Source organism: Aulonocara sp. 'chitande type north' Nkhata Bay, linkage group LG8 (assembly GCF_057382095.1).
Source record: "Aulonocara sp. 'chitande type north' Nkhata Bay isolate Kocher_YH1m ecotype deep benthic linkage group LG8, A_spYH_male_GT1.1, whole genome shotgun sequence".
NCBI classification, from domain to species: Eukaryota; Metazoa; Chordata; class Actinopteri; order Cichliformes; family Cichlidae; genus Aulonocara; species Aulonocara sp. 'chitande type north' Nkhata Bay.
The window spans coordinates 2,179,638-2,194,544 of NC_141351.1; the positions used below are offsets into that span (position 1 = coordinate 2,179,638).

Genomic DNA, 14,907 nt, shown 5'->3' on the forward strand with positions numbered 1-14,907 from the left:
ACAGCCACCATAGTATAGTTCATTGTAACATGATGTAAACGATAAAAAGGGTGTCACCAGATTTATTTTTTATTGCATTATTGTCTGATGAAGAACTTGTGACTGTGAAATGTGCAACAAATATGCCTGCAGTGTTCGAGCTGTTGATTTTTCACTTTTAATGGTCACTTTCAGGCCTAACATCTGCCCTTGCTCTGGTATAGATATGTGATTAGCTTTCTAGTCTAAGGAGCTTGGAAAGAAAAAACATCTGGACTTCTTTAAGTTGCTTGAAGACATTTCTGCCATGTTTCGGTTGTGTACAGGCAGGAGAAGGACCCAAATGCAAAACTCACGACAACAAAATTAAACTCAAAAAGCTGCTTTATTCCAGAATGGCATGGAAAACTAAACTAAACTAAACTAAACTGGGACATGGATAAACTGACACGCACGGAAACACAGCCATGAGGGAGACTACGACACTGACAAAGAGAAACACAGGGCTTAAATACACAGAGGGATAACGAGGGAATGAGACACAGAAGGAGAGCACAGCTGGGAGTAATCAGGCTGGACGAGACAAGGGAAGCAAAACTAGAATCACTCACATGAGACATGAACCTTCAAAGTAAAACAAGAAACACACTGACTGAACTCTAGACATGCAAACTTAACAGCAACTGAGAAGACAGAACATAGGGACCTGAAACATGGGACAGAAAGGCACAGTAGACACAACGTGGACATAACGCCACAGGCAAAGAGTAAAACAAAACACAGAACCTCTTAGAAAATAAAATAGGAAACATAATGAAACGCAAACATGACTACATGAATTTGACAACATAACAGACATGAAACACATGAAGGACAAGGGAGACTTAACAGGGGTTGGAAGACACAAGGGGAATCTAATAACAAAGAACTAGAAAAACTCATGAGCTTAATCACATAAACATCCAAATAAACTAAACTCAAAACACTGGGTCATAAGACCCAGGATCATGACAATTTCACCTCTCATCCGAGAAGCTTCTAAGGTCGAATGGTGGAGAGTCCTGGATTTAAACCCTGTGGGAGTGTCCCCTGTAGAGGGTCAATGAACCCCTTAATGATCCTCTACCTAATCACACGAGCCAAGGTGTGAAAACGGGTGTAGGTCACAATCAGCCAAGGTTTCGGGTGAGCTCATTGTGAAGCCTAGCCCCACCCTATCATGTGATTTCCTGAGGTCAGAAGGCCCAGGATATGAGTGGGCGTTAAGGCATCTGGGATCTCAAAACTGGATTATAGATGGCAGAGAGTTGGTGTTGTAAACCACTGTTCAAAGATGGTCGATCACAGTGGACATAGATGCTTCTTTCACTCCTCTTTCAAACCATCTGTCCTCTCTGTCCAAAATGTGAACATTGGCATCCTCGAAAGAGTGATCATTGTCCTTTAGATGCAGATGGACTGCTGAGTCTTGTCCTGTGGAGGTGGCTCTTCTATGTTGTGTCACGTGTTTATGTTTGGTCTCTCAAATGTAGAGGTCTGAGCATTCCTGAGTATTCCTCGCACATACACTACATTGTTAATTTTGTGTTTAGGAGTTCTGTCTTTGGGATAAACTCGTTTTTGTCTGAGAGTGTTGCTGGGTCTGAAGTATACTGGGATGTCATGCTTGGAGAAGACTCTCCTGAGTTTTTCTGATAAACCTGCTACATAGGGGATGACAATGTTGTTGCGTTTGTCTTTCTGATCCTCCCTGTTGTCTGTCTAGTTGTTGTCTGGTCATCTTTTCGGTGCCTCTTTGCTGACTTGATGAAAGCCCAATTAGGATAACCACATGTTTTAAAACTCAGGAGAGTTTTTTCTTTCCAAGCTCCTTAGACTACGATGACCTGGATGACTGACAACCTTCACAGATGATCAGCTTTCTAGTTTTTCATAAAATCATCGACAGATGTTTTAACGTTTAAACGGGCCCAGGCTAGCTGGGACTTCCAGTCTCTATGCTAACTGACTGTTACTCTCAGTGACTTAGTGTATAGCTATTAAATACTGGAATTTGAATATTAAAGACAAGCTGAAAGCTGAACAAGAAGTTTTTCTTGAAAAAGGACTGAGTGGTACTAGACTTTTTTTGTTGTTTTTCAGTTGAAAGCGACATTTTTTAAAATAACATTCTTCCTTTGAAACCGATAATGTGGCTACCTGTTGGACATCACTTCTATGTGCAATCTTTGTTTAGCTCTTTGAATTTGTACTTGCTAAATACCCCAATATATTCTAGTTACTGGAAAGAAACACTCAGTAGAGCTAAGAAACCGGTCAGATCGACTAAGAACTGCTGAACTTTATTAATTAGCAGTTATTACTCCTAATTAGCAAGTGTCATCAGACTAACACTACAGACTAAGAAGGTAAACACAGTAAAAATCAACATGGTTGGTTTTACACTGTTTGCTTAGTGGTGCTAGCGCTTAAGCTAAAGCTAATGCTGCTATAGCCTCACAAGGCTGCTAGCATGACGAGAAAGTTTTCTGATATATGTTTTTTTTTAGCAAAGGCTTCCAATCTGACTTTATGTGCAAACTTTATACTTTTATGCTTTATATAAAATATTATTTCTTTTTGCAATTTTCTTACCTTGTGGTCTTCAGCAGTTGAGAGATTTAAGGTGGAAATAAACTCTTTGAGCTTGTCCAGTTCTCTCCTCAGGGCTGAATCTGTTACGGCTCTTCTCAGTTGAAGCTGGTAGCCCACGTCTGGCAGCACCAGTGGATGGTGGGTGTCAAAGCTCTCAAGAATGTCAGCTAAGCAAGAAGACGGAGTGTATTAAAATGAAAAAAATGAAAGGTAAGATTATTGTGTTCACAGTACACTCACTTCTCACCTGTTTGGCGTGCTGCAGCTTGTTCTTGCACTGAAGGAGTCCAGGTGTGTCTACAAGGCGATGCTGGGCTATATAGACTCAAAAGATGGTTCAGCTGGGCTGGACTCAGGGCAGGATAGTCTAAGCGAAGAGAAACCCATGTTTTCTGTGTACACACACACACACACACACACACACACACACACACAGTGCATTAGAATGATTCTTCTACTACATTTTCATCTGTTAAGTTAAATAAAAACTTTCTTTAAAAAAAGAAAAGCGCTATATAAGAAGCTGTACAAGTCAGTTGTCTTTTTTGAATACAGTTACAGCTGCTCAACGGAAAGGTTTGTATGCTGTTGTGAAAAGCAGCCATTTAAAGGTGAGTACCTAAAAACTGGGACCAACGACCTTAAGCCAGTGTCCCTCAAACCTGACTGGGGTAACCCTGATGTCTCGGTCAGCTTGAGCTTGAACTTGATGAACTACCCACATTCATCCACAGGTTTAAACAGAACTAGGAAATTTATCAACTGCACACAGACTGTTGAATCAGGGTTTAGTATACTCCCCAAGGACACTTCAATATGTAGACGGGAATGACCTTCCAAATATCAGACCACCCACTCTACCTCCTGAGCAGCAGTTGAGCTGTCTATCCATCAAGAAAGACTTTGGTCTGAAATGTTTTCGGTTGGGGAATGTCATTTTTCACAACAAACAAATCTTCAGCAACTGTGGGATGCTATCACATCGCTATGGACCAAAATTTCTAAGAAATGTTTCCAGCACTTTGTTGAATTAGTTCATGTTTAAATATGACGTTAAGCAAACACAGGGCAAGCAAGTAGATGCCTTTAGGCTAAGTGCAGTATGTCAGTTAAATACTGGAACGAGAAACATCATCAAACCATCCATCCATCCCTTCTCTTCCACTTATCTGGGCCGGGCAACAGCCTAAGCAGAGGAGCCCAGACCTCCCTCCCTCTAGCCAGCTCCTGTAGCTCATTTCCAGGGAAACACAGAGGCGTTCCCAGGCCAGCTGAGAGATATCATAATTCCATGGTGTCCTGGGTCTGCCCATGGCCTCCTGCCGGTAGGAGATTCCAGAACACCTCACCAAGGAGGCGCCCAAGAAGCATGCTAACCCAAACCACCTCAACTGGTTCATTTTGATGTGGAGGAGTAACACCTCTACTCTAAGCCCCTTCTGGATGCATGTGCTCCTCACCCTATCTCTAAGGGAGATGCCAGCCACCCTTCAGAGATAGTTCATTTCTGACGCTTGCATCTCATTCTTTGGGTCACTACCCCGAGATTGTGACCAAAGGTGGGAGTAGGGACCTAGAATGTCCGTTGGCTCTCAGCGAAGGCGGTTGCACTTTTTCTCCTCTCCTCCTTACCCTTATCTTCCCTGCTTAGCCTCTTGTCCTTGTCTTGTCTCGTGTGCATTACTTTCCCTGGAACAGTCTCTCACTGTCGTTCACTAAAACCTAAAAGAGAATTATGGATTTGATCAACTGGTCTCTGAATGCTATTGACACCCTTTTCTCAACGAGGAGTCTGGGCTCGGGAGAGCCCGAGTGCCCTGGAGGGACTTTCCCTGCCGGATACACGATGGACGGGTGGCAGAACTGGAGGGTCATGTTCCTGGCGGGACTGTCGATCGAGGACGCTGAAGATATCTACCTATTCGGAACCATGATAACAGGGTTCTTGCTGATCGGAGCTGGCTTGGCCCTGGTTTATCGGAGAAATAAGAGAGCGGAACCGGCTGTTCAAACCCCCCCAAGGCTGCCCGCTGGAATCGAAGCGATGGGACGAGGCGCGACCTCTCACAACGAACGCAGCATGGTTAACACCTTGGAGACGCTTACAGCTGCTGTGAAGGCTCAAAACAAGACCATTGAGCGTATGGGGGGATACATCAGAGAGAGGCCTGCTCAAAATGAGACCCTTGAGCGAAAGTTGGAACACATCGCGGAACGGATCACTGCAGTTGTGAGGTCTCAGAATCAAAAGAATGATAACACCATGGAACAGAAGTTTGATACCATCATGGGGAGGCTCGCGGCTCTCCAACGGGAGATTGAGAGACCAGCGTCAGAGTGTTAAAGAGCAGCTTGAAATTCTCCTGGGCTGCTCGCATGGAAAATCAACAAAATCAACATCGTGTGTTTTACCTGCAGTAAATTCTTTCTAGGCGTTGCCAGCAGATTGACAGCCGATGAGAGTGTGTGTGTGTGCTCCAAGGCTAATTCTCCCAGTCCGGCTGCATGGGCCCAGTCAAGGAGCAGGTCAAGATTGGCTCGTATTCGCACACCTCTGGACCACTGATAGAACCCTGGCTCAGATCCTGTGTGCACAACAGTATTAAACATGTTTTATGTACTAATGTATAATGTACAGTAAGTTTAGATATTAGTCTCCCAACTATATATGCACAGCTCAGAATTGGGGCATCTTCCTAATGAGCTGAAGATGGTTTCCTGGGGGATCTCCTTCCAGTTCTGGACTTGGGCATCACTGAGCCCCTGGACAGTGTGAGATGCAACATGGTGGAGGTCATTTTGTAGTTCTTGCAGTGCTCCTGCTGTTCCTCCTTCCACAAAGGAGCAGGTATCAGTCCTGCTGATAGTTTAAGGACCTTTGACATCCCTGTCAACCTCTCCCAATTTTTGGGGGGTAGGGTTATTTAGAAGGTTTAATGAGTTTGTTATATGATTCTTTTAAAATGTTTTTTTTAACTCTTGTATTAATTACTTACACACATGGTTATAGTTTAGCCAATATGATAACTGAAAATGTAGAAATCTCAACTTCTCTTTATGTTGGTAAAAACCTGCTGTAACCTATTGATTTATGGTTATTACAGTTGGGTATGTTTAGCTCTTTCATTTGTTTGTTGAATTATAAGAAACAGACAACTGCTATCTTTATTGCATATTGTTAATTTCCCACAGTAGAAGCACTTCGGTTTAAGTCGGCACCTTCATACTTCAGAAGAAATACAAAGGAGACAAGTGAACAAGTTCTGCAGCCACTGCTAAATCTCTTGATGGCCACTAGAGGGCAGGGCAGTTACAGCTAAATGTAACTTCTGTTAGTACATAAACTTTCAGGCCTTAAGAACTTAATTATGAGCCAAGAGATATACGGGAAAAGATGCCAAACACGCTGTAAGTTTAAGCCATACATGATGCATCACAATCTCTGTGCCAGTATAGAAGAAAAGATGAAGTGCAAAGAAATTCATGACAAATGTGACTCAGTGTAAATGTTATTACAAAGTTAGGGCAGAACACTCACACAGTTTTCCCATTTAATAGTAACAATCTGATCTTCTTGTGACTGATGAGGATAATTCACTAGTAGACGAAAGACTGAGAAGTAGTCGTGGTATAAACTGTGAAGACCTGAAAAGGTGAAATGATTCTGCTGACCTATAAAATTATCCACTTCACTTTTTACTACTTGTCAGCTGAGACTATCAGGAAAGACGACGCTCGAACCAGCAAAAATGTGTTGAAAGAACTTGAAGGCAACTATGTGAAACTACTAAAAGATTTTGTGATTTGGATAAAAAGTGAAAGCTACTGAGATTTCTCTAAGGTCATTTAATGCATGTCAAGAAAAAAATGTTCCAGACTTTAACACTCTACATTTATAAAGGCTAATTTACACTATGGAGCCCTGCTTTTAAAAGCTGCCATATGTTTAACACAGTCTGTGAGGCTGGATTTAAGAAATAAGCCTTAATAGTTTTTAGAACATGTTTAGCGCCATCTTGTGCCAGTACAGAACATAATGTCACCGGGTTGGTTGGTTGCAGCTCACAGACATTTTTAAGTTTATGTTAACTAACTAGTGACAGAACCAATAACCCAGTGAAAATCAAGGAGAAAAGGCAGTCTAAGGGGGGTTACTTTTGTGCTGCCTCTGTCTACAACAATGAGTTTTATTCTAAGCAACCAAAGATATAGTGTCCACTTTCAGTCTCTGTCTCTTAAGCAGTAAGTGGATTTCCTTGTTTAGCTACCTGTACTGAAATTGGAAAATCCACCTGCCAGCTATAACGTTTGGGGTCCAAGCATTTTATAAATGAGGACTGTGTGGAGGAGAGCCTGCTTGAGTTACCAGACTGAAAAGCTGGTGTCCGAAACCAAGCAATCAGCTGGCAAAGCAGAGGTCTGCAAGTTACGATATTTTATGCAGTAAATTTGTCTTTCTTTTCCAAGCACAGCCAAACAGTTTACAACATAACAGGTTACTACGTGTGCATCACACCACAAACCAAATTGTGCTTCTTACCGAAGCACAATCGGGGATCTTGACATCCATCAGCATGGACGTTATGTTAATCCTAAACTGGTGTGATGTCTGTGGTGTGACGTGCTTGTAGTAAACAGTTTTTTCTTAAAACATAGTTTTTGGTCTGCGTCGGTTGGAATAATTGGTTCCCTGAAAGCAGAGACTTTGCAGAGTAAATAAATAAAAACATAACCACATACTGTAATTATAATTAGATAGTGCTCTACTGTTTTTGCGTTTTGTGTTATCCTCATGACTAAGGTGTGTTCATTTTGACCTTGTTTTTTAATATCTCTGCAAAGTAATTTGTGACCTGTTTTTGTCTAAAAAAAAGTACCCTGTAAGTAAACTTTACTTACTTACATAATTATTAACCACAAACCCCTGTGAAACACTGCAGGCAGCTTACGGCGTAATTGGACGTGCACTTCTCTATAAATTTAACAACAAGCTGCGTTAAGGCAACCCGCAGCGACTGTGATTGGCCTGTTCTGTATCATCGATTCGACCTATGCTACTGTTTCACTGCAGATTTTGAATTCATCAGTGCAAGGGTAACAGTCATTGTCAATATAAGGAATAATAATCGCAGCATCAGCACAAGGAGTCACAAATGTCAGCAAGTTCCTGAAGCGAGATTGATGAAACTACGGGAATGGATGTGAGGGAATGTACAATGATGTGGAAAAACTTGACGGACAAATATGTTTGCCCCTAAAAAATTCTGACCACAACACATAGTGGGGACCCAGGAGGGAAAAAATTCCCAGCATTCCCACAAGCACCCACATAAATGCTGGCAACAGTGTTGCTGACTTACAGTAGATTACATTGTAGCTTCTACAAAGATTCAGCACAGAAGTCTAAATCAGGCTTTAAACCTCAGAGGGTTAAAGGTCGTAACTGGCTAACCAGACGTTACAAATTTGACCAGTAATTCTGTACATGCAGGTTTTTTTATGTTCTAGTGGCATTTGAAATTCAAGCGTAATTTAGCCTATGAATGCACTTTTCTAACTCGTCACTGAGCATTCCTTTCTCTTATCCAAATATGGTCACCTTGCCTAAAAAAACCTCTCAAAGGTTAATGCAGCAAACAGTGGCTACATCCATCTTTAATATAGTCTATGATACAGACACTGGAACACCCCAAGCAACCAGCGTACCTCTCTCCATGAGTGAGTTGAAGAGTGATGCATTGATGAAGTAGAAGAGGTAGCTGATGAGCTGAGAGGAAATCTCCGGGTGAACCTGGCAGTCGGAGACTAGTGTCAGGCACTCGGTCAAAACCTCCACCACCTGCTGGATCTCCCCAGGGACCTGCAGTCCTCCGCTACCCAGGACCTGAGCGCTTTCACTGGCTGTACTCAGGTCAGAATTTTCCCTGAACGGATTGCAATCCAAAAGTCCTGGCAGGAGTGGGTAAAGGACCTTGTGAGACAGAAAACAAATGTGCAGCTTAGAGTCACTCAGTTTTGATGTGGAGCTGGCAATTGTTGATAATTCCTGTGGGTCAATTTGAGGTTGGAAAAGTTAACTTTGTGTGGTGTATGTTCTGATTAGCAGGATAAAATAAAACACGTAACCCCCTAACCTAGAATTCAGACCACCCACAATTTCCTGGCGTGTCTGTCTCACACTATAACATAGCTGATAGAAGACTGGGTAGACCCAACCAGTGCTCGCAGAAATAAAAAAGACATAATGTTTTTAACATTTCCTTCCTTTCAGTGAAAGGCCCTTGGTGTTCTTCAGGGCGAGCCCGGACAACGGCCGCTTTGTTCAGGCTAATTGTACACAGACATCTCCCTTCCTCTCCGATCTCACTCTTAGACCCACCAAGCATCCGAGGCCAACTCCAGCCATAGATCACATTCCTAAAAAGCTGAATATGGCTCGTGTGGGCTTGGCATTGCACTGCAAAAAGAACTGCTGAGTGAAGGGTTTTGAAGCAATCCACCCTGAGGAGATCAGTTTACTTTCACTAACGCTCTGAAGCTAGGAAAGGCCGAACATGAACAGGAGAACGTAACGACCACGGATCCCACTGCACATAAGACGCTGGAAATGGCTGAACAATAAAGCAAATAATCTTGCAAATGTTGCTGGTTGGAAAATATCTCTCAGTGGAATCAGGGCAGAGAGGATTTATTCACTCAGCAGCACTGGATTCTGGGATTACCACATGCATCCATGGCACGTATTAGCCTGGGGTAAAAAAACATAAAACTGCATTCATTGTGACGAACATGTAAACACGCAGTCTGCCCACAAGCCTGTTAAAGTGCGCCTTTATTCATCACGACATGTCTTCAGCTGCAATAGCTGCTCACCAGTGGCGCCTTTTGTTTTCCATCCCGCAGCAATAACCCTCACATCAGATGGAAAGCCATGAAAAACTCCTAAATAAACAGAGATTTAAGAAACTTTTAGCATGTCTGCTGAGATTTAAAGCTGAATTTGCTGTGATCTAGGAAGAGTTATAATGTTATCAAACAAGAGGTTTTTCCTGGGTCACCTTGTGGAGCAACCTGTCAGGATTTAATATAACTTTATACTGCCTCAGACAAGCTACACTACACAAAACGCTACTGTAGACTAACAGTGGTCACACCACAGGCCTCATGGCTCTGAGCTTTCTAAGTTGTGGCGTTCATGATGGATGACAAAACATGCCTGGATTAACAGGACAAGACCAGAAAAAAGCAAAAATCAAAGAAGACTATGTGAGAAGAAAGCGAGTTCAATCTGCCCAAACAGCAGAGAAATAACTTTATCCTCTTCTCTTTTGTCTAGTAATCAAGATTATGCAGCACAAATAATACCTCACATTAACCCATCCTTGGCTCATGAACGATTCATAGAATAGATTACAATAAAATAAAGTTTTAAAAGATACATTCAGTTAAAATAAGATCTACGTGGTTTAATTCAATTCAATTTTATTTATACAGCACCAAATCACAACAACAGTTGTCTTAAGGCGTTTTATATTGTAAGGTAGACCCTACAATAATACATACAGAGAAAAACCCAACAATCATATGACCCTCTATGAGCAAGCACTTTGGCGACAGTGGGAAGGAAAAACTCCCTTTTAACAGGAAGAAACCTCCAGCAGAACCAGGCTCAGGGAGGGGCGGGGCCATCTGCTGCGACCGGTTGGAGTGAGAGAAGGAAGACAGGATAAAGACATGCAGTGGAAGAGAGCCAGAGATTAACTGTACTTGACTTTACCAATCAATCTATCTTCCTTCAGAAATTTTAAGTTCACCGCAAGTGACGCTGTACAAGATGGATAAAAAAAACCAACAGCAACAGTATTTTGGTGGAGAAGGTGGCAGTTTGTTGTAATACCCTGTTAACATTTAATATCTGGTCAAAACTGGGACAACTGGTGCTTTCCTGTGTCCCCTGAAGTTCTTCATGATCTGCTGTACCATTATATAACACAGCCGAACGAACTATTAGTTGCTCTAATTTGTAAATTGTTTTGTAGAGATAACTAACTGACAATGAAAAGGAAATTATAAATATTACCAGTTGATTGGATATACTCCAATAAAGTATTTTATAAGCAAAACGGTGCAGGAGAGAAGTTAAGGTGAACCAGCTGAACATTACATTTTCTAAAAGGTAAAATTATGCATCATGTTAGAAATTACTATCTGTAGGCAGGTATCTAGACCATATCCTCCAACACTTTTCCTCTTTAAAGAACCAGGGTCATATTACTGAGTTCCTTCCTTCACAGGAAAATTGTTTAAGAAAAGAAAATTGCAGCTGCCAGAATTTATGTGAGACCTCTGTTTTTCTATCTTTAACATGTCAGCATGTCAGGCTGGCTAATGTCATTTGCTAATGATGTCTTGGATGTGGCCTAATACTTGAAAAGACAGAACTCTTTAAATCTGCATTGTTCGTTTGAAGCATCACGGTAACTGGAAGAGGAGACTTCCATATCAACTATCAGCTTAAAGATGTAACTGTATGACTCCAAAATAGGACAGTCTCCTGATTAATTTTTTTTGGATGCTATTTTCACCCACACCCACACACTTAACTGGAAATTTATCTGAATCTTTCCTGGGCAGAGCTCCATGGGTGTGGCGCTTTAGTGAAAGTGCACAACTGGATACTGTGGCTACAATAAAATATGTTTTTTCTCTTTTCCCAAGGAACACTGTGTGAATAAAGCACAACATAAATCAATACAAACATACAGACTAAGAACTGTAAATGATTTACCTTTAGTGTCAGGAACTTGGCAAAATGTGCTTACTAGTTTTCCTACTGTGAGATAAGTATGAACATCAGTCTTTAGTCTAGGAACTAAAATTGGACCTAGAACAAGGAGACAACTAGCCTAGCTTAGCATAAATAATGGAAAGGAGCTTGACTAACTCTTAAACTTCTAGAAAAATTAGACAACCATATACCAATACAGACATTTCACTTGTATATTTGAATTAATAATTCTTTTTTTTGCCTTTGGGAAACCTGGCCTTTTTATTGCTCAAGGTGGAATCATAGTTTACTAACAAGGTGCTAACTTACTGGAATACAGTGTGTTTTCACTGGCAAGAAACATCCAAACTAAGAAGGAAGAAAGAAAGAGTAAAAAAAGAAGAGAAAAGCTACAAAGCTTGAAAACCAAAAAAAAAGGAAGCTAAAAGGGTGCAAAAAAAGTAGGTCTTCATTACTTCATTAGTACAACTGTCACATCATACAGACATTTGAAACTTTGTTAGCATGAGAATATGTGCACAAAGTCCTTTCTCTACAAATAAAAAGTTGAAAGAAATGGTTCCTTGCTAACACACACACACACACACACACACACACACACACACACACACACAAAGGCCCTTGGTGTCCCGCCTCTCTCCCATGTCACAATGCACTCAGTGTGGTCTGGCAGCATTGCTGCTCTGTCTGCTAGAAAGCTACTGGAATGCTAACTAAGCTCTTTATTCTCAGCCATTTGCAATGGGTGGACCAGATGATCTACAAGTTGTCTATGCAGGTCAGATCGTTTCCTTCCAGTTAAACCAAGGACATATGTAATCAGCAATTTGTAAACCGCACCACTGAGTCACTTCCTTGATAGTAGTCTGTTACCTTAGTGAAGTAGTACACACACTGCTGAAAGGCGAGCATGATGACCTCCTCTAGGACAGCTATCGTCTCTTCGCTGGCTGAACGGACGCAGGACATCAGAAGCTCTAACAATACTGAAAGGTATACATTCAGAAACGCATAAATGTCATGTAATCATATGGTTGGAAATGTGGACTGTGCTTCATAATTTTGCACTGTTTGGTTGCACTACTGCCCAGCATAAGATAAATAAGGAATATGATGAATTTTAAATTATGCCAGCAGAGATCAAGAATAAAAATCCGGAGTTGGAAACAAGCAGAATAGCTCCTCTTTCATTATTATCATGGTTACATGCTCTCTACAGCACCTAAACAACTAACCCAAGTTCTTTACTTCCTTGCTCTCATCATCTTCCTTCTCTGGTTCCTCCTTTTGTTCCTCCTCTTCTCGGGCCCTCCACTCCAGAATAAGAGGCAGCTGGTGCTGAATGAGCTGCAGCAGCTCCAGGCTGTTTGACATCCACACCACTAGGGGGTGCAGTCCAGGGATCAGCTCTTGAAGGCAGAGAAGAGTGGGGTCTTCTGGGTTTGAACCTTCGCACCTGAGACTGCAACACAGGAGGAAAGCTGTGCAGTGTTCTCTGTGAACTGTAATATAATTAGTGTCGGGGAAATAAAGAAAGCTCTGCTTACACTTCAGGCTGAACTGCAGCCAGCTCCTTGGTCTGCTCCTGCACGACAAGATTAAAAGTTTTGGAGTGACTTAAAATAGCAATAGGTAAAATTGTAAGCCAGAGCCATCTGGGGGATATAACACAGTATTTCTCTGTTCTTCAGATAGTAACTTAATTTAGTAATTCAGTCCTTGGTTGCTACAGTGAACAGCAGTTTGAGTTCCTAAGAAATGATTCCCTGAAGAAAGTTCTGCTTTGGGAAATTAACTTTTGGAACAGAATTTTAAGCCTGATTTTCTCCCTGCAGACATTTTCTCTTTGGTCTCGGTGTGCTCGTGCTGGATGCACTCAGCAACACTTGAAAGTGACCTCTCCTTTGGTTAGCAGTGAAGCAGATGATTGAAAAAGACTGTAAGCACATCATGGCGACCAGCTATGGATCTCTTTAAATATTAACCTGTGCACATCCTTTTTTAAACATGAAATCTCTGATTTCCTGACATTGAACACATCTGGAGCAACTTTTTTTGCTTGTTGTTGTTATGCTCCACTTTAAAATGTGGCCGAGCTCCTTATGTCTGTTACTACAACTCACCCACATGGCACTCTGAACTCCACTTGCAATACGCAGCAGAAGCCTGCGTAGGTCTGACGTTTGAAGACAAACTGATGAATACTGAACACACATGCACAACAGGAATGCAACAGTCAATGGTGGTCTACCACTGATGCTGCTACTGCTCCCCATAGCAACAATCTCCTTCACAATAATGTCCTCGTCTTCAGCTGCATAGGTAAGAGTCAGACTGTGGCCTTCAGGTGATTTTAGAAATGGAGGCCCTCCGCTCAAGGGCAGTTTGCAGTTTGGGCTCTGGTAGGTGATGCAGGTGCTACAGAGGATCTTTTCGCTTGTAGTTGCAGAGGTGGTGTGACCTAGAGTCCAGGAGGCGGCAGACAGGCTGGGTTCAAGAGCATCACTGATCACTTCCTTCATTTTCCAGAAAGAAACAAGAAACATGAAACATGAAGCAGGATTTGCACTTAAGAAAAAATCCAAATTGATTAAAAGTAAAAGATTTTGGTTCTTGTGAAGGTAATCTGCCGTTACCTTGTGCATTGAAGCTAGAGGGTCTTTGAAAAGAAACAAGTAGTGCTGTCCCAACCCAATAATATCACCAGAGCAAAGCGGTTCCTCATTTCTCAGCCCTTTTCCATTCTTAGTGACCACGGCATCCTGACGCGGGCAGAGAACGGTGGGTGCAACGGCGCTGTGGCGAAGGAAGTAGCAGTGTCTCGGAAGAATATCAGCGGCAAAGAGAAGGATATCAGCCTTTGACCCTTCCTTGTGACCGCTTTGTTGACCAACAACAATATTTGGGCTGGCAAGGAGGTAGATTACAAAGTCCTGAGTGAAGAAATAAATGACAAGTTACCAAACAATCACCAAGAGTTCACTATATCTCATCTTCTCTCAAATGTATTCCACCCTGTACAGTGCCGTTGTCTGCTGGTGCTTTGTTCAGGCATGCTCAAAGAATTTCTTTTAGTATATAAAGAAGCATTATGATTACCTGACCTCCCATGTGAGATTTTTATTTTTTTTTTACTTTGGTATTATTGTTTTGGTTTTACCTGCTTCTTTGATTACATTTAACTTCCAGATCTACTTGGTTTAATTCAATTCTATTCAATTTTATTCATACAGCGCCAAATCACAACAACGGTCGCCTCAAGGCGCTCTGTATTGTAAGGTAGACCCTACAATAATACATACAGAGAAAAACCCAACAATCATATGACCCCCTATGAGCAAGCACTTTGGCAACAGTGGGAACTAAAAACTCCCTTTTAACAGGAAGAAACCTCCATCTTAACCAGGCTCATGGAGGGGGGGCCCCTCCATGAGCCTGGTTAAGATGGTGACCGGTTCAGGTGAGAGAAGGAAGACAGTATAAAGACATGCTGTGTTTAAGCACCA

At 41.9% G+C, this 14,907-nt stretch overlaps 1 protein-coding gene across 1 annotated transcript in view; it reads right to left on the reverse strand.

Annotated features, from left to right (window-relative positions):
- LOC147322816 (ras-associating and dilute domain-containing protein-like) overlaps positions 1-14,907 on the reverse strand; it is a 34,844-nt gene that overhangs the window by 4,611 nt on the left and 15,326 nt on the right. The window contains exons 6-14 of the mRNA XM_086302765.1: positions 14,038-14,334; positions 13,525-13,917; positions 12,949-12,986; positions 12,637-12,863; positions 12,275-12,387; positions 8,320-8,584; positions 5,026-5,198; positions 2,861-3,005; positions 2,614-2,780 (exon numbers count right to left, since the gene is read on the reverse strand). Of these exons, the coding sequence (XP_086158891.1) occupies positions 2,614-2,780; positions 2,861-3,005; positions 5,026-5,198; positions 8,320-8,584; positions 12,275-12,387; positions 12,637-12,863; positions 12,949-12,986; positions 13,525-13,917; positions 14,038-14,334 (1,818 nt within the window). The remainder of the gene's footprint in view (positions 1-2,613; positions 2,781-2,860; positions 3,006-5,025; positions 5,199-8,319; positions 8,585-12,274; positions 12,388-12,636; positions 12,864-12,948; positions 12,987-13,524; positions 13,918-14,037; positions 14,335-14,907) is intronic.